Consider the following 20,225-nt stretch of genomic DNA (forward strand, 5'->3'; position numbering starts at 1 on the left):
ACCCAAAAACCTTTGAACGACTCCTACAAAGTTGCAGCTCATAGCCTTTATATGTAGGCCAACAAGAAAATCTTGCTTAACCCCTTAAGGACCACAGCACTTTTCCATTTTCTGTCCGTTTGGGACCAAGGCTATTTTTACATTTCTGCAGTGTTTGTGTTTAGCTGTAATTTTCCTCTTACTCATTTACTGTACCCACACATATTATATACCGTTTTTCTCGCCATTAAATGGACTTTCTAGAGATACCATTATTTTCATCATATCTTATAATTTACTATAATTTGTTTTATAAAATATGAGGAAAAAATGAAAAAAAAAAAAAAAAAAAAAAAAACACTTTCTAAAAATCTGTTACACATCTACAACCACCAAAAAATCAGGCTAAATAGTTTCTAAATTTTGTCCTGAGTTTAGAAATACCCAATGTTAACATGTTCTTTGCTTTTTGTGCAAGTTATAGGGAAAAAAATACAAGTAGCACTTTGCTATTTCCAAACCACTTTTTTTCAAAATTAGCGCTAGTTACATTGGGACACTGATATCTTTCAGGAATCCCTGAATATCCCTTGACATGTATATGTGTGTATGTATATATATATATATATTTTTTTTTTTTTAGAAGACATCCCAAAGTATTGATCTAGGCCCATTTTGGTATATTTCATGCCACCATTTCACTACCAAATGCGATCAAATAAAAAAAAATTGTTCACTTTTTCACAAATTGTTTCGCAAACTTTAGGTTTCTCACTGAAATTATCTACAAACAACTTGTGCAATTATGGCACAAATGGTTGTAAATGCTTCTCTGGGATCCCCTTTGTTCAAAAATAGCAGACATATAAGGCTTTGGCATTGCTTTTTGGTATTTAGAAGGCCGCTAAATGCCGCTGCGCACCACACATGTATTATGCCCAGCAGTGAAGGGGTTAATTAGGGAGCTTGTAGGGAGCTTACAGGGTTAATTTTAGCTTTAGTATAGGTATCAACCTCCCACATGACACATCACATCCCCTGATCCCTCCCAAACAGCTCTCTTCCCTCCCCAACCCCACAATTGTCCCCGCCATCTTAAGTACTGACAGTTAGTCTGCCAGTACTAAAATAAGAGTTTTTTTGGGGATTTAAAAAAAATAATAATAATTCTGCTCTGTAGGATCCCTCCTTAGCCCCCAACTTCCCTGACCCCCCCCCCCAAACAGCTCTCTAACCCCCCACTCTGCCTTATTATGCGCCATATTGGGTACTTTTTATAAAATGTTATTATTTTTAAAATACTATTTTCTGTAGTGTAGCTGCCCCCCCCTCAACCCCCAACCTCCCAGATCGTTAAAATTTGTAATGTTCCCACCCTCTCTCCCACCGAGTACCACCTTACAGTTGTTCCATAGTGTAGGGTTCCCACCCGCTCCCGTGCACACACACGCTCACGCGCTTGCGCACTCGATCCTGCCCCCCTTCCCCACCAATGGCCGCCCACCCGCCTCCCTGGATCAGCTCCCACCCACCAACGAACATGGCCATTGATGGCCGATGCAGAGAGGGCCACAGGGTGGCTCTCTCTGCATCGGACGGCTAAAAAAAATGTTATAGCAGGATGCCTCAATATCGAGGCATCACTGCTATAACATGAAAGCAGTTGGAAGTGATCAGGATCACTTCCACTGCTTTCAAAGACCAACAACGTACGGGGTACGTCCTTGGTCATTAACTGCATTTTTTTGCAGGACGTACCCCATACGTCGTTGGTCGTTAAGGGGTTAAAATTCAGATAGAGTATGGAATTTTAAGAAACATTCTAATTTACTCCTATTATCAATTTTCTTCATTATCTTGCTACCTTTAATTGAAAAAGCAGGAATCTAAGTATAGGAGCTGGCCCATTTTGGTTCAGCACCCTAAATAGCACTTGACGATTGGTGGCTAAATGTAGCAACCAATCAGCAAACGCTACCCAGGTGCTCAACCAAAAATGGGCAGGCTCCTAAGCTTACAATCGTGCCTTTCAAATAAAGATAGCAAGAGAATGAAGAGAAATTGATAATAGGAGTAAATTAGAAAGTTACTTAAAAAAGTGCATGCTCTGAGTCAAAGAAAACATTTGGGTTTAGTATCCCTTTAAGACAAACACATATCAACATAGGTACCAATTGCAGGGGGTGCAGTAAAGCATGGTACAAGTGGCAAGTTGAGGGGGAATACAGCATGAGTTAAATATATATATAAAACAAAATACAGAGCACTGAAGAAAAATGAGTTTCATCTATAAAATCCTTACCAGTTTATAAAGCAATGTAAAATAATGCAAAAATGACACATCGGGAGTAACATTTTAAAAGCAATTGGCTCTGGGATTTGTCAATTTATGGTTGAGAGATATTGTCACACAGTGGTCCGGCGGAGGACAGAAAGCATGGTGTTTGTGCACTCTCAGTCTCGCTACTCACACAGTGGTACGGCGGGGACAGAAAGCATAGTGTTTGTGCACGTGGTACGGCGGGGACAGAAAGCATAGTGTTTGTGCACTCTCAGTCTCGCTAGTCACACAGGTGTAAGGCGGGGACAGAAAGCATGGTGTTTGTGCACTCTCAGTCTCGCTAGTCACACAGTGGTATGGCGGGGTCAGAAACCATGGTGTTTGTGCACTCTCAGTCTCGCTAGTCACACAGTGGTACGGCAAGGACAGAAAGCATGGAGTTTGTGCACTCTCAGTCTCGCTAGTCACACAGTGGTACGGCAGGGACAGAAAGCATAGTGTTTGTGCACTCTCAGTCTCGCTAGTCACACAGTGGTACGACGGGGACAGAAAGCATAGCGTTTGTGCACCCTCAGTCTCGCTAGTCACACAGTGGTACGGCAGGGACAGAAAGCATAGTGTTTGTGCACTCTCAGTCTCGCTAGTCACACAGTGGTACGACGGGGACAGAAAGCATAGCGTTTGTGCACCCTCAGTCTCGCTAGTCACACAGTGGTACGGCAAGGACAGAAAGCATGGAGTTTGTGCACTCTCAGTCTCGCTAGTCACACAGTGGTACGGCAGGAACAGAAAGCATGGTGTTTGTGCACTCTCAGTCTCGCTAGTCACACAGTGGTACGGCGGGGACAGAAACCATGGGGTTTGTGCACCCTCAGTCTCGCTAGTCCCACAGTGGTCCGGCGGGGACAGAAACCATGGTGTTTGTGCACTCTCAGTCTCGCTAGTCACACAGTGGTACGGCGGGGGATAGAAACCATGGTGTTTGTGCACTCTCAATCTCGCTAGTCACACAGTGGTACGGCGGGGGATAGAAACCATGGGGTTTGTGCACCCTCAGTCTCGCTAGTCACACAGTGGTACGGCGGGGGATAGAAACCATGGGGTTTGTGCACTCTCAGTCTCGCTAGTCACACAGTGGTACAGCGGGGGATAGAAACCATGGGGTTTGTGCACCCTCAGTCTCATTAGTCACATAGTGTAAAAAAAGCAGATGGCTTTATACACACATCAGGCTAACATAGTAACATTGCACCCTCTACACAAGATACATCAAGCCAATTAGAACATTTACAAATAGAAACCTGGGAGATATCTTGTCGGAGGGGTTAAGGACATAGTCACTGACTCAAACAGCACAAAATGTACAACATTTTAATTATTACTTGGTTCCATAAACCTAGATGTACACCTGACACCTAAGATGGCTTTGCTCCACATTTTCCCGAGATCTTTCTCCCTGAGCGCCAAGAAGTACTTAATCTGTTCTTTAGCGGCTCCTAAACTGTACATAGCCCGGGCATGGAAGCAGACTGAACCCCCAAATCTAAATGAGGTTTGCGATGTGATAAATCACTTTGCAACCATGGAAAGATATGTCGCTGGGGAAACCAATACTCTAGACTCTTACTGGGAGACGTGGTCTGACTGGCTTGAGTTCCGATAAATAAGACCTACCTGCTTCGCTGTTTCGCATTCGAATTTTGAGGAGGGTGTCTATGTGACCCCCCCTCTCCCCTTTTTTTCCCTTCCTTTTCTCAGTGCCCTAATCCCCTTTTTCTTACCCCCTCTCCGAGGGAGATGTGTATTTTAGTCTGACCTTTATACATCAAGTTTCCTGGAAAATCATTATGTGGGCCATGATGGCTCACCTTTTACTTCTTCTCCTATTAGGGCCAATGAACGCCCGTTTTTTATTGCTTTTCCTCCCTATTCGTTATTATGAAAAAGCTTACTATTGACTTGCAAGTTTAAATGTTTTTGAATATCTCAGTAAGTGAAATGTATGTTTCTATTGAGCTTTACCTATTAGTACATACTTGTTCAATGTATATTATGCTACTACGATTTTATGATATTAATGTACTGTACATTTCTATTCAATAAAAATAAATTTTGAAAAAATAAATAAATAAAAATGTACAACATGCTTGTAAGTTTCCCTTTCAACAATGTGTGATTATATGACTCCCTGCCCGTCGTGCCATGCTACTGGGATAGGGATACAGGGGGTACAGCCACACACACTCACACTACAGGCAGGGGTTTACAGCCACACACACTCACACTACAGGCAGGGGTTTACAGCCACACACACTCACACTACAGGCAGGGGTTTACAGCCACACACACTCACACTACAGGCAGGGGTTTACAGCCACACACACTCACACTACAGGCAGGGGTTTACAGCCACACACACTCACACTACAGGCAGGGGTTTACAGCCACACACACTCACACTACAGGCAGGGGTTTACAGCCACACACACTCACACTACAGGCAGGGGTTTACAGCCACACACACTCACAGTACAGGCAGGGGTTTACAGCCACACACACTCACAGTACAGGCAGGGGTTTACAGCCACACACACTCACAGTACAGGCAGGGGTTTACAGCCACACACACTCACAGTACAGGCAGGGGTTTACAGCCACACACACTCACAGTACAGGCAGGGGTTTACAGCCACACACACTCACAGTACAGGCAGGGGTTTACAGCCACACACACTCACAGTACAGGCAGGGGTTTACAGCCACACACACTCACAGTACAGGCAGGGGTTTACAGCCACACACACTCACAGTACAGGCAGGGGTTTACAGCCACACACACTCACAGTACAGGCAGGGGTTTACAGCCACACACACTCACAGTACAGGCAGGGGTTTACAGCCACACACACTCACAGTACAGGCAGGGGTTTACAGCCACACACACTCACAGTACAGGCAGGGGTTTACAGCCACACACACTCACAGTACAGGCAGGGGTTTACAGCCACACACACTCACAGTACAGGCAGGGGTTTACAGCCACACACACTCACAGTACAGGCAGGGGTTTACAGCCACACACACTCACAGTACAGGCAGGGGTTTACAGCCACACACACTCACAGTACAGGCAGGGGTTTACAGCCACACACACTCACAGTACAGGCAGGGGTTTACAGCCACACACACTCGCAGTACAGGCAGGGGTTTACAGCCACACACACTCGCAGTACAGGCAGGGGTTTACAGCCACACACACTCGCAGTACAGGCAGGGGTTTACAGCCACACACACTCGCAGTACAGGCAGGGGTTTACAGCCACACACACTCGCAGTACAGGCAGGGGTTTACAGCCACACACACTCGCAGTACAGGCAGGGGTTTACAGCCACACACACTCGCAGTACAGGCAGGGGTTTACAGCCACACACACTCGCAGTACAGGCAGGGGTTTACAGCCACACACACTCGCAGTACAGGCAGGGGTTTACAGCCACACACACTCGCAGTACAGGCAGGGGTTTACAGCCACACACACTCGCAGTACAGGCAGGGGTTTACAGCCACACACACTCGCAGTACAGGCAGGGGTTTACAGCCACACACACTCGCAGTACAGGCAGGGGTTTACAGCCACACACACTCGCAGTACAGGCAGGGGTTTACAGCCACACACACTCGCAGTACAGGCAGGGGTTTACAGCCACACACACTCGCAGTACAGGCAGGGGTTTACAGCCACACACACTCGCAGTACAGGCAGGGGTTTACAGCCACACACACTCGCAGTACAGGCAGGGGTTTACAGCCACACACACTCGCAGTACAGGCAGGGGTTTACAGCCACACACACTCGCAGTACAGGCAGGGGTTTACAGCCACACACACTCGCAGTACAGGCAGGGGTTTACAGCCACACACACTCGCAGTACAGGCAGGGGTTTACAGCCACACACACTCGCAGTACAGGCAGGGGTTTACAGCCACACACACTCACAGTACAGGCAGGGGTTTACAGCCACACACACTCACAGTACAGGCAGGGGTTTACAGCCACACACACTCACAGTACAGGCAGGGGTTTACAGCCACACACACTCACAGTACAGGCAGGGGTTTACAGCCACACACACTCACAGTACAGGCAGGGGTTTACAGCCACACACACTCACACTACAGGCAGGGGTTTACAGCCACACACACTCACACTACAGGCAGGGGTTTACAGCCACACACACTCACACTACAGGCAGGGGTTTACAGCCACACACACTCACACTACAGGCAGGGGTTTACAGCCACACACACTCACACTACAGGCAGGGGTTTACAGCCACACACACTCACACTACAGGCAGGGGTTTACAGCCACACACACTCACACTACAGGCAGGGGTTTACAGCCACACACACTCACACTACAGGCAGGGGTTTACAGCCACACACACTCACACTACAGGCAGGGGTTTACAGCCACACACACACTCACAGTACAGGCAGGGGTTTACAGCCACACACACACTCACAGTACAGGCAGGGGTTTACAGCCGCACACACACTCACAGTACAGGCAGGGGTTTACAGCCGCACACACACTCACAGTACAGGCAGGGGTTTACAGCCGCACACACACTCACAGTACAGGCAGGGGTTTACAGCCGCACACACACTCACAGTACAGGCAGGGGTTTACAGCCGCACACACTCACAGTACAGGCAGGGGTTTACAGCCGCACACACTCACAGTACAGGCAGGGGTTTACAGCCGCACACACTCACAGTACAGGCAGGGGTTTACAGCCGCACACACTCACAGTACAGGCAGGGGTTTACAGCCGCACACACTCACAGTACAGGCAGGGGTTTACAGCCGCACACACTCACAGTACAGGCAGGGGTTTACAGCCGCACACACTCACAGTACAGGCAGGGGTTTACAGCCGCACACACTCACAGTACAGGCAGGGGTTTACAGCCACACACACTCACAGTACAGGCAGGGGTTTACAGCCACACACACTCACAGTACAGGCAGGGGTTTACAGCCACACACACTCACAGTACAGGCAGGGGTTTACAGCCACACACACTCACAGTACAGGCAGGGGTTTACAGCCACACACACTCACAGTACAGGCAGGGGTTTACAGCCACACACACTCACAGTACAGGCAGGGGTTTACAGCCACACACACTCACAGTACAGGCAGGGGTTTACAGCCACACACACTCACAGTACAGGCAGGGGTTTACAGCCACACACACTCACAGTACAGGCAGGGGTTTACAGCCACACACACTCACAGTACAGGCAGGGGTTTACAGCCACACACACTCACAGTACAGGCAGGGGTTTACAGCCACACACACTCACAGTACAGGCAGGGGTTTACAGCCACACACACTCACAGTACAGGCAGGGGTTTACAGCCACACACACTCACAGTACAGGCAGGGGTTTACAGCCACACACACTCACAGTACAGGCAGGGGTTTACAGCCACACACACTCACAGTACAGGCAGGGGTTTACAGCCACACACACTCACAGTACAGGCAGGGGTTTACAGCCACACACACTCACAGTACAGGCAGGGGTTTACAGCCACACACACTCACAGTACAGGCAGGGGTTTACAGCCACACACACTCACAGTACAGGCAGGGGTTTACAGCCACACACACTCACAGTACAGGCAGGGGTTTACAGCCACACACACTCACAGTACAGGCAGGGGTTTACAGCCACACACACTCACAGTACAGGCAGGGGTTTACAGCCACACACACTCACAGTACAGGCAGGGGTTTACAGCCACACACACTCACAGTACAGGCAGGGGTTTACAGCCACACACACTCACAGTACAGGCAGGGGTTTACAGCCACACACACTCACAGTACAGGCAGGGGTTTACAGCCACACACACTCACAGTACAGGCAGGGGTTTACAGCCACACACACTCACAGTACAGGCAGGGGTTTACAGCCACACACACTCACAGTACAGGCAGGGGTTTACAGCCACACACACTCACAGTACAGGCAGGGGTTTACAGCCACACACACTCACAGTACAGGCAGGGGTTTACAGCCACACACACTCACAGTACAGGCAGGGGTTTACAGCCACACACACTCACAGTACAGGCAGGGGTTTACAGCCACACACACTCACAGTACAGGCAGGGGTTTACAGCCACACACACTCACAGTACAGGCAGGGGTTTACAGCCACACACACTCACAGTACAGGCAGGGGTTTACAGCCACACACACTCACAGTACAGGCAGGGGTTTACAGCCACACACACTCACAGTACAGGCAGGGGTTTACAGCCACACACACTCACAGTACAGGCAGGGGTTTACAGCCACACACACTCACAGTACAGGCAGGGGTTTACAGCCACACACACTCACAGTACAGGCAGGGGTTTACAGCCACACACACTCACAGTACAGGCAGGGGTTTACAGCCACACACACTCACAGTACAGGCAGGGGTTTACAGCCACACACACTCACAGTACAGGCAGGGGTTTACAGCCACACACACTCACAGTACAGGCAGGGGTTTACAGCCACACACACTCACAGTACAGGCAGGGGTTTACAGCCACACACACTCACAGTACAGGCAGGGGTTTACAGCCACACACACTCACAGTACAGGCAGGGGTTTACAGCCACACACACTCACAGTACAGGCAGGGGTTTACAGCCACACACACTCACAGTACAGGCAGGGGTTTACAGCCACACACACTCACAGTACAGGCAGGGGTTTACAGCCACACACACTCACAGTACAGGCAGGGGTTTACAGCCACACACACTCACAGTACAGGCAGGGGTTTACAGCCACACACACTCACAGTACAGGCAGGGGTTTACAGCCACACACACTCACAGTACAGGCAGGGGTTTACAGCCACACACACTCACAGTACAGGCAGGGGTTTACAGCCACACACACTCACAGTACAGGCAGGGGTTTACAGCCACACACACTCACAGTACAGGCAGGGGTTTACAGCCACACACACTCACAGTACAGGCAGGGGTTTACAGCCACACACACTCACAGTACAGGCAGGGGTTTACAGCCACACACACTCACACTACAGGCAGGGGTTTACAGCCACACACACTCACAGTACAGGCAGGGGTTTACAGCCACACACACTCACAGTACAGGCAGGGGTTTACAGCCACACACACTCACAGTACAGGCAGGGGTTTACAGCCACACACACTCACAGTACAGGCAGGGGTTTACAGCCACACACACTCACAGTACAGGCAGGGGTTTACAGCCACACACACTCACAGTACAGGCAGGGGTTTACAGCCACACACACTCACAGTACAGGCAGGGGTTTACAGCCACACACACTCACAGTACAGGCAGGGGGTACAGCCACACACACTCACAGTACAGGCAGGGGTTTACAGCCACACACACTCACAGTACAGGCAGGGGGTACAGCCACACACACTCACAGTACAGGCAGGGGGTACAGCCACACACAGGGAGGGCTATAAGCAATTTCTTATAGAACAATATGATATCTGGTTCAAACTAGAAGCTAATATTGAAAGGTTCTTTGATAAATGGGGGAAGCTTTGAAAACCTTAAATCTCGAAGAACAAAAAGAGTAATTAAAACATTCGAAAATACACTATACATGGCAAATTGTAGGTTAAGAGGAGAATGGCTATTTGAGTTGATTGAGGAAGAGAGGGAGAGGGAGGAGAAACTTAATTTTTTTGTTTGTTTTGTCTGATCTGTGGGTAATATGATACTTGAACAAAAGATAAAATTGTATGCTTAATGTTTAAGATTTAAACAAATCTCTTGCTTTTTTTTTTCTTCCTGCTATTTTTCAAGTGTAGATAGATAGAATATAGGTATACGGTGGAAGAACACGTTATGAATATTAAATTACAAGAAAGTTATATACTATTAAAAGGGATAGTAAACCCCAAATTTTTCTTTTATGATTTGGATAGAACATACAATTTCAGACAACTTTACAACTTACTTCGATTATCAAATTTGCTTCATTCTCTTGTTATCCATTGCTGAAGGGACAACAATGCTCTACTTGCAGCTATATGAACACATCTAGTTAGCCAATCACAAGAGACAAATGTGTGCAGGCACCAATTAGCAGAGGCTCCCACTAGTGTAGGATATGTGCGTATTCATTTTTAACAAAGGATACTAAAGAAGGAAGCACATTTGAAAAAAGAAGTGAATTTAACAGTGTCTTAAAATGACATGCTCTATCTGAATCATGCAAGTTTAAAGGGACACAATCACATTTTTTTCTCTCATGATTCAGATAGAGCATGACATTTTAAGCAACTTTCTAATTTACTCCTATGATCAAATTTGCTTCATTCTCTTGGTATCTTTATTTGAAATGCAAGAATGTAAGTTTAGATGCCGGCCCATTTTTGGTGAACAACCTGGGTTGTTCCTCCCGATTGGTGGATAAATTCATCCACCAATAAAAAAAAAAAAATGCTGTCCAGAGTCCTGAACAAAAAAACCCCAACTTAGATGCCTTTTTCAAATAAAGATAGCAAGAGAATGAAGAAAAATTGATAATAGAAGTAAATTGGAAAGTTGCTTAAAATTGCATGCTCTGATTCACAAAATAAAAAATTTGGGTTCAGTGTCCCTTTAATTTTGACTTTCCGCAGGTAAGAGGATTTCCTACAAAATGTCTCTTTTTTGTACTGCTTATCATGGAGGGGATTGTCCTCTATTTTGAGCTCCTTTGATCAATGTTATGGACAATAACCAAACAAATGGACTTTTTATTTTGAAATGTGGGACTTATAATTGGATCTGATCCTAACATTAATGTTTTATTTTGCTGTTTCTGAATCAAGTATCCACCTCTCTGTATTGATACAAAGAACGATTTTGTTTTCATGTATTGTTCAATAACTCATTAAAAAAGGTGTAAAAAAAAGGTGTACAAAAAAAAAAAGTGTAAAAAAAAAAGGTGGGGAGTAGCGCCCCACAACAACATTACGGGCGGGGGGGGGGGGGGGTACAGTCCCACAACAACATTACTGGGGGTACAGTCCCACAACAACATTACTGGGGGTACAGTCCCACAACAACATTACTGGGGGTACAGACCCACAACAACATTACTGGGGGTACAGACCCACAACAACATTACTGGGGGTACAGTCCCACAACAACATTACGGGCGGGGGGGGGGGTACAGTCCCACAACAACATTACTGGGGGTACAGTCCCACAACAACATTACTGGGGGTACAGTCCCACAACAACATTACTGGGGGTACAGACCCACAACAACATTACTGGGGGTACAGACCCACAACAACATTACTGGGGGTACAGACCCACAACAACATTACTGGGGGTACAGACCCACAACAACATTACTGGGGGTACAGACCCACAACAACATTACTGAGGGTACAGTCCCACAACAACATTACTGGGGGTACAGTCCCACAACAACATTACGGGCGGGGGGGGGGGTACAGTCCCACAACAACATTACGGGTGGGGGGGGGGGGGTACAGTCCCACAACAACATTACGGGCGGGGGGGGGGGGGGGTACAGTCCCACAACAACATTACGGGCGGGGGGGGGGGGGGGGGGGTACAGTCCCACAACAACATTACGGGCGGGGGGGGGGGGTACAGTCCCACAACAACATTACGGGCGGGGGGGGGGGGGGGTACAGTCCCACAACAACATTACGGGCGGGAGTACAGTCCCACAACAACATTACGGGCGGGGGGGGGGGGGGTACAGTCCCACAACAACATTACGGGCGGGTGGGGGGGGCATGTACAGTCCCACAACAACATTACGGGCGGGGGGGTTACAGTGACACAACAACATTACGGGCGGGGGGGTTACAGTGACACAATAACATTACGGGCGGGGGGGGGGTTACAGTGACACAATAACATTACGGGCGGGGGGGGGGGGTACAGTGACACAATAACATAAAGGGCGGGGGGGGGGGTTACAGTGACACAATAACATTACGGGCGGGGGGGGGGGTTACAGTGACACAATAACATTACGGGCGGGGGGGGGTTACAGTGACACAATAACATTACGGGCGGGGGGGGTTACAGTGACACAATAACATTACGGGCAGGGGGTTACAGTGACACAATAACATTACGGGCAGGGGGTTACAGTGACACAATAACATTACGGGCGGGGGGGGTTACAGTGACACAATAACATTACGGGCAGGGGGTTACAGTGACACAATAACTTTACGGGCAGGGGGTTACAGTGACACAATAACATTACGGGCAGGGGGTTACAGTGACACAATAACATTACGATTTTGATTTCATGTATTGTTCAATAACTCATTAAAAAAGGTGTAAAAAAAAGGTGTACAAAAAAAAAAAAAGTGTAAAAAAAAAAGGTGGGGAGTAGCGCCCCACAACAACATTACGGGCGGGGGGGGGGGGGGGGGGGTACAGTCCCACAACAACATTACTGGGGGTACAGTCCCACAACAACATTACTGGGGGTACAGTCCCACAACAACATTACTGGGGGTACAGTCCCACAACAACATTACTGGGGGTACAGACCCACAACAACATTACTGGGGGTACAGACCCACAACAACATTACGGGCGGGGGGGGGGGGTACAGTCCCACAACAACATTACTGGGGGTACAGACCCACAACAACATTACTGGGGGTACAGTCCCACAACAACATTACGGGCGGGGGGGGGGGTACAGTCCCACAACAACATTACGGGCGGGGGGGGGGGGGGGTACAGTCCCACAACAACATTACGGGCGGGGGTACAGTCCCACAACAACATTACGGGCGGGTGGGGGGGGCATGTACAGTCCCACAACAACATTACGGGCGGGGGGGTACAGTCCCACAACAACATTACGGGCGGGGGGGTTACAGTGACACAATAACATTACGGGCGGGGGGGGTTACAGTGACACAATAACATTACGGGCGGGGGGGGTTACAGTGACACAATAACATTACGGGCGGGGGGGTTACAGTGACACAATAACATTGCGGGCGGGGGGGTTACAGTGACACAATAACATTACGGGCAGGGGGTTACAGTGACACAATAACATTACGGGCAGGGGGTTACAGTGACACAATAACATTACGGGCAGGGGGTTACAGTGACACAATAACATTACGGGCAGGGGGTTACAGTGACACAATAACATTACGGGCAGGGGGTTACAGTGACACAATAACATTACGGGCAGGGGGTTACAGTGACACAATAACATTACGGGCAGGGGGTTACAGTGACACAATAACATTACGGGCGGGGGGTTACAGTGACACAATAACATTACGGGCGGGGGGTTACAGTGACACAATAACATTACGGGCGGGGGGTTACAGTGACACAATAACATTACGGGCAGGGGGTTACAGTGACATAATAACATTACGGGCAGGGGGTTACAGTGACATAATAACATTACGGGCAGGGGGTTACAGTGACACAATAACATTACGGGCAGGGGGTTACAGTGACACAATAACATTACGGGCAGGGGGTTACAGTGACACAATAACATTACGGGCAGGGGGTTACAGTGACACAATAACATTACGGGCAGGGGGTTACAGTGACACAATAACATTACGGGCAGGGGGTTACAGTGACACAATAACATTACGGGCAGGGGGTTACAGTGACACAATAACATTACGGGCAGGGGGTTACAGTGACACAATAACATTATGGGCAGGGGGTTACAGTGACACAATAACATTATGGGCAGGGGGTTACAGTGACACAATAACATTATGGGCAGGGGGTACAGTGACACAATAACATTATGGGCAGGGGGTTACAGTGACACAATAACATTATGGGCAGGGGGTTACAGTGACACAATAACATTATGGGCAGGGGGTACAGTGACACAATAACATTATGGGCAGGGGGTACAGTGACACAATAACATTATGGGCAGGGGGTTACAGTCACACAATAACATTATGGGCAGGGGGTACAGTGACACAATAACATTATGGGCAGGGGGTACAGTCACACAATAACATTATGGGGTTACAGTCACACAATAACATTATGGGCAGGGGGTACAGTCACACAATAACATTATGGGCAGGGGGTACAGTGACACAATAACATTATGGGCAGGGGGTACAGTCACACAATAACATTATGGGCAGGGGGTACAGTGACACAATAACATTATGGGCAGGGGGTACAGTGACACAATAACATTATGGGCAGGGGGTACAGTGACACAATAACATTATGGGCAGGGGGTACAGTGACACAATAACATTATGGGCAGGGGGTACAGTGACACAATAACATTATGGGCAGGGGGTACAGTGACACAATAACATTATGGGCAGGGGTTACAGTGACACAATAACATTATGGGCAGGGGGTTACAGTCACACAATAACATTATGGGCAGGGGGTACAGTGACAATAACATTATGGGCAGGGGGTACAGTGACAATAACATTATGGGCAGGGGTTACAGTCACTCAATAACATTATGGGCAGGGGTTACAGTCACACAATAACATTATGGGCAGGGGTTACAGTCACTCAATAACATTATGGGCAGGGGTTACAGTCACTCAATAACATTATGGGCAGGGGGTACAGTGACACAATAACATTATGGGCAGGGGGTACAGTGACACAATAACATTATGGGCAGGGGGTACAGTCACACAATAACATTAAAGACAGTGGGTACAAATATGCCGGGCACGGTATGCGGGAGCATATTGTGTCGGGATCTCACCTGGTACGGCGGCGGGGGCTCGTGCTCTCCTTCGGGTCCGTCGCCGTAACTGGCGCGATCAGACTGGGATTCGTGCAGCAGAGAGATATCGTCCGAGGTGGGGGATTTCAGGCAGTTCCCCATCATGAGCACCTTACGCCCCGCTCCAGTCTCGCTCTCTCACGGCCGCCATTACCGAACTCGGAGTTCACAGACACGGCGTGACGTCACCGGCGCCCGCTAGGCCCCGCCCCTGTGTTTGTGTCTGGACTGGGAGGGCAGGGAGGATGACGTCAAGGTGGGGCCTAGCTGCGCGCTCACCTGGCTGTCAGTCAGCACCTGCGCGGGTCATGCGCTGCAGCTCCCTGAGGAATAGGGCAGAAAGGGTAGCTGTGCGACTGCGCTTATTTGCTGCTGTGTATAATACTTCTAAGTTAATTGCAGCTCAATCGTGTGTAATGCGTTATGTAATGTTTATTTACATGAACGGTAAAGACCGTGGGATTTCGCTTGTTATATTGTTTGTGATTTAACATGTCTAATTTTTCAAGGTTAGTCTCTTGACACGGGAAACCACAGCTTACTCAGTGTCCCACACTCATACTAGAGCCCCTAGTGTCCCATACCAGACCCTCAAGCCTCAATTTCCGTCCTCACGTTCCTACAGACCCCCAGAGTCCACCAGAACCTTTTGATCCACCGACCCCTACGGCCATAGTATACCACCAGGGTCCCTCAAGCACATACTAGTACCCCAGGATCCCTCCCCGTTCTCATAACAGACCCCCAGGATTCCTCCCCATGCTCATAGTAGACCCACACTCTTCGTTACAATATACCTCCAGGATCCCTCAAGCTCGTACTATATCCCCAGGGTCCATCAAGCCAATACGAGACTCCCAGGGTCTATTAAGCCCATACCAGATCCCAGGATACCCCCCCCCCCCCATGCTCATAAAAGACCCACACAGTTCCCCAGACCCATACTATACTGCCAGCACCAGGGTCCCTCAAGCTCAGATCCCTTAAATGCATACTATATACCCCCATGGTCCCTCACGTTCATAGTATACCGCCAGGGTCCCTCAAGTCCATAATAGACCCCCAGGATCCCCCCGTGCTCATAAAAAAACCCACACAGTTCCCCACACCAATACTATACTGCCAGGGCCCCTAAGCTCATACTAGACCCCAGGGTCCTTTACCACTCTCATAATAGTCTCCCAGGGTCCCTCACCATTCTCATAATTGACTCCTAGGATCTCTCCCTACTCCCATACCAGACCCCCACGGTCTCTTCCCATGGCCATAGCAGACCCCCTGGGTGCCCCACATCCATATCAGACCCCCAGTGTCCTGTTCCAAGCCCATACCAGACACCCATGGTCCATCCCCATGCCCATAACAGACCCCCAGGGTAACAAGCATGGGATTTCACTTGTTACAGAGTTTGTGATGTAACTTTTGTCTAATTGTTGGCACAGGAATCCCCAGCTTACTCATTTTCCTCTCCCTACACTCATACCAGATTCCCAGTGTCCCTCACACCCATACCAGACCCCCACTATCCCTCCCCGTACCAGACCCCAAGGGTCATACAAGACCCCCAGGGTCTGCCAAACCCAGGTTCCCTCCCTATATCCGAACTAGAAGGTTCCCTACCTATAACCATATAAGAACCCTTAGGGTCATTTCCCACACCCATACCAGAACTCTCAGGGTCCCGCTTAAAATGCAAGCCAAGCACCCCAGCAACACACCATGCTGGGACGTTTGCCTGATGGACGCTTGGTTCTGCTTATCTATTGATGACATTAGCCAGTTCTTAAAGTCTGTATACTTTGCATTTTCTGTAATCTTAGTTCCCGACATCCAAAAAGGTAAATCACTTATTGCCTTTTATTCATTATTTCCCCACCACACCCATAACACATTACTCTATGTCTGCCCCACACCCTTCCTGAGACCCCCAGTTTACCTCTACACAACCATGCTAGAACGCCCACACAGGACCCCTTCCCACAGTCATACCAAGACCCCAGCAACACACACTTCCTTCAGTCATACTAGAAACCTCAGTCAGGATCTCAGTGCCCCATACTGGGATACCAATATATTAAAAAATGACATTCACCTAATAATTAACAGTTATAGTGTTATATTTCAGGCCCAGAGTATAGGAGCATCCACTTCCAGGGACATTAAAGCAGTGGTGGAACTACCATTGGTGCAGTGGCACCAGGGCCAAAGTGCTGGAAAGGCAGCATAGTAGCCAGTTTATGCATAGGCGTGTGCAGAATGTGTACAATCCTTTTATTATTGTAGGTTGCAGGTCTGTCTGTCTATCTATTTATATATCCTCAAAATCATTATACAAAGCAGCATATATATTATTACTATTACTTACTACTTAGTAAGTACCTTTGGGGGCCTAAAATAATCTTTGTACTAAGGCCCTCTGCATAAAAGCCTATCAGTTCATTATTGGCTCCTTTATAACTGTCCCTAACTGGCTTGAGCAGAGAAGATAAGAAAGAGAACAGGATTTTAAACCTAGGCTATTTTATATCATGGGTATACACAGCAGTACGTATGGTATCTAATACACTCACATTTGATGAAGCACACAATAGCACAAGTGAAGCGGACCAAGACTTTTTGAGCCGCTCGGCTGACTCCCACAGGTTAGGATAAGTGATCCGATTTCCTCACTGCCTGGGCACGATAATCCACCTTCAGTAATCACTACTGCTACTCTGCAGCTGCTCCCTCGACAATGCAGGGAAAGTAAAGGTGTGGGCCGCTCAACAAACTCATGGCGATGGCAGTAGTAAATAAAAAACAAGTTTTAATTTAAAAACAAGTATTTAAAAACAGTGACACGTTTCTCGGAGAGCAACGCCGTTTCCTCAGACTGTATCACTCTAAACAACCACTACCTATTTAAAAGGCTCTCAACCAATCCATTACACCTGATACCAGGTGTACACCCACTCCTATGACATCTTACAGGTGGGTGACAAACTCTAAGTGAATATAAACAAATGTCAATGAACATTAGACTCTCTACTAGGCTTAATTCTTAATATACAAAAACATTATTGACTCACTCAAGTCTGCTTAAGTAATTGACAATACATGCAACAATATATGTGATCCCACTAATCGAGATCACATTGTAAATTTATAACAATATTATTTATTCATATATATGTTACTTCAATTTATCCATAATAATGGATATTCCAACATATATCATATTATCATTCATGGCAGAAACACATTTCCGATGGAGATTTGATACATATTTGGGTAAAAAAATATTATTATTATTACCCCCACCAAGTGTACGTGGACATAAATGACTTTAGAATAAAACCCTGTTTCTAGTGGTTATGTGCTGAATTAATTATAACTAAATATTTAGCCTCAAACATTAAATTAATAATATTATAAAGAATGAGTGTCACAATACTGATATATTAACTAGACTTATATGTCTAGTGAATTTTTTATTTTTAATAAAAATAAGTAATTTAAACTACCCTGTGCTTAATATATTACTATTCCAAAGGACAGAGATTAAATTTACAAAGTCTGACCTTAGACATTACCTCAAATAGTGCCATATTATAACTTAGTGATGTGTGAACCTTCAAAAGAAATAATAATGTGACCTGATATGATATCAAAAGTTCTATCGTTTATATAAGATTTAATTTCTTTCTCAAAATGCTGATATAATAGGTTCACAAGACTATGCCAGAGAGAAACATTTTGGGTATATAAATTGAATACTCTTCATCCATCTGCCCTAAACCTGAATCTGGATTTAGCAGCATTTTTAGAAAGAAATTCAATCTTAAAATTAAACTTTCATGATTCAGATAGAACATGCCATTTTAAACAACTTTCCAATTTACTTCCATTAACTAAATGTGCACAGTCTTTTTATATTTAAACTTTTTGAGTCACCAGCTCCTACTGAGCATGTGCAAGAATAAGTGTGTATGCATTTGTGAATGGCTGATGGCTGTCACATGGTACGTGTATGCATTTGTGATTGGCTGATGGCTTGTCACATGGTACAGGGGGAATGGAAAAAGACATAACTTTTAAAATTGTCAGAAAAAAAATCTACTGTGTTGACTGGTCCTTTAACCCCTTATAGTCAGTCAACAAGTTCAGCCAGTCCCTTCACTGTGTAACAATCTGAGGGGGGGGGGGGAGTATTTGAAACAAGTTATCTCTTTTTGTGAGTCTCCGTCACACTCTGTCAATCATCTTTTCTTATTCGCAAAAATAGATAACTTGTTTCAAATAATCCCCCCTCAGATTGTTACACAGTGATGGGACTGGCTGAACTTGTTGACTGAGTATAAGGGGTTAATAGCTGTTCCGTCTGATTTTGCAACCAGTAACGTGCGCTCAGGAATGCGGTGCCATATATTTCCTCGACCTGTGTAAATTAGCTGTTTTAAGGAGGTCGGGCCTCTAGCGCATGCGCAGTGAACGCCACAAACCTCAAGCAGCTGATTCACGTCCCCGGAAGTGACGTGGTAGACACATTCCTACGCGGTAGACAACTTATTTTAGATCACCGTATTGATAATATAAGTAAAATGGAAAGCTGTTTTTAATTGTATGCTATGTTTGAATTGTGAATGTTTAATTTTGACTTTAGTGTCCCTTTAAACAATAAAGACAGCTATCGATTTACTGAGGCCTTAGGCAAAATTCAGATATGAGGCTTCTTTTAGGTTTATGGCTTATTACAAATGTTCCTTTACTGTATAACAGGTTGTGTACAACTGTTTTTTTTTTCCATTTATGTTATGTCATGCACCAAATCTCTCTTTAAAGGGACAGTCTACACCAGAATTTTTTATTGTTTTAAAAGATAGATAATCCCTTTATTACCCATTTCCCAGTTTTGCATAACTAACACAGTTATAATAATATACTTTTAACCTCTGGGATTATTTTGTATCTAAGCCTCTGCAAACTGCCCCTTTTTTCAGTTCTTTTGACAGACTTGCAGTCTAGCCAATCAGTGCCTGCTCCCAGATAACTTCTCGTGCACGAGCACAGTGTTATCTATATGAAATACGTGAACTAACACCCACTAGTGGTGAAAAACTGTTAAAATGCAAT

General features: G+C 46.8%; 1 protein-coding gene across 1 annotated transcript in view; it reads right to left on the reverse strand.

Annotated features, from left to right (window-relative positions):
- The window catches only part of RNF11 (ring finger protein 11), a 63,393-nt gene extending 48,076 nt beyond the window's left edge, over positions 1 to 15,317 (reverse strand). Inside the window, exon 1 of the mRNA XM_053693493.1 lies at positions 15,093 to 15,317. Coding sequence (XP_053549468.1) covers positions 15,093 to 15,218 — 126 coding nt within the window. The 5' untranslated portion in view covers positions 15,219 to 15,317. The remainder of the gene's footprint in view (positions 1 to 15,092) is intronic.
- Positions 15,318 to 20,225: the final 4,908 nt, after the last annotated feature.

The sequence above is a fragment of the Bombina bombina genome, chromosome 10 (assembly GCF_027579735.1).
Source record: "Bombina bombina isolate aBomBom1 chromosome 10, aBomBom1.pri, whole genome shotgun sequence".
NCBI lineage: Eukaryota > Metazoa > Chordata > Amphibia > Anura > Bombinatoridae > Bombina > Bombina bombina.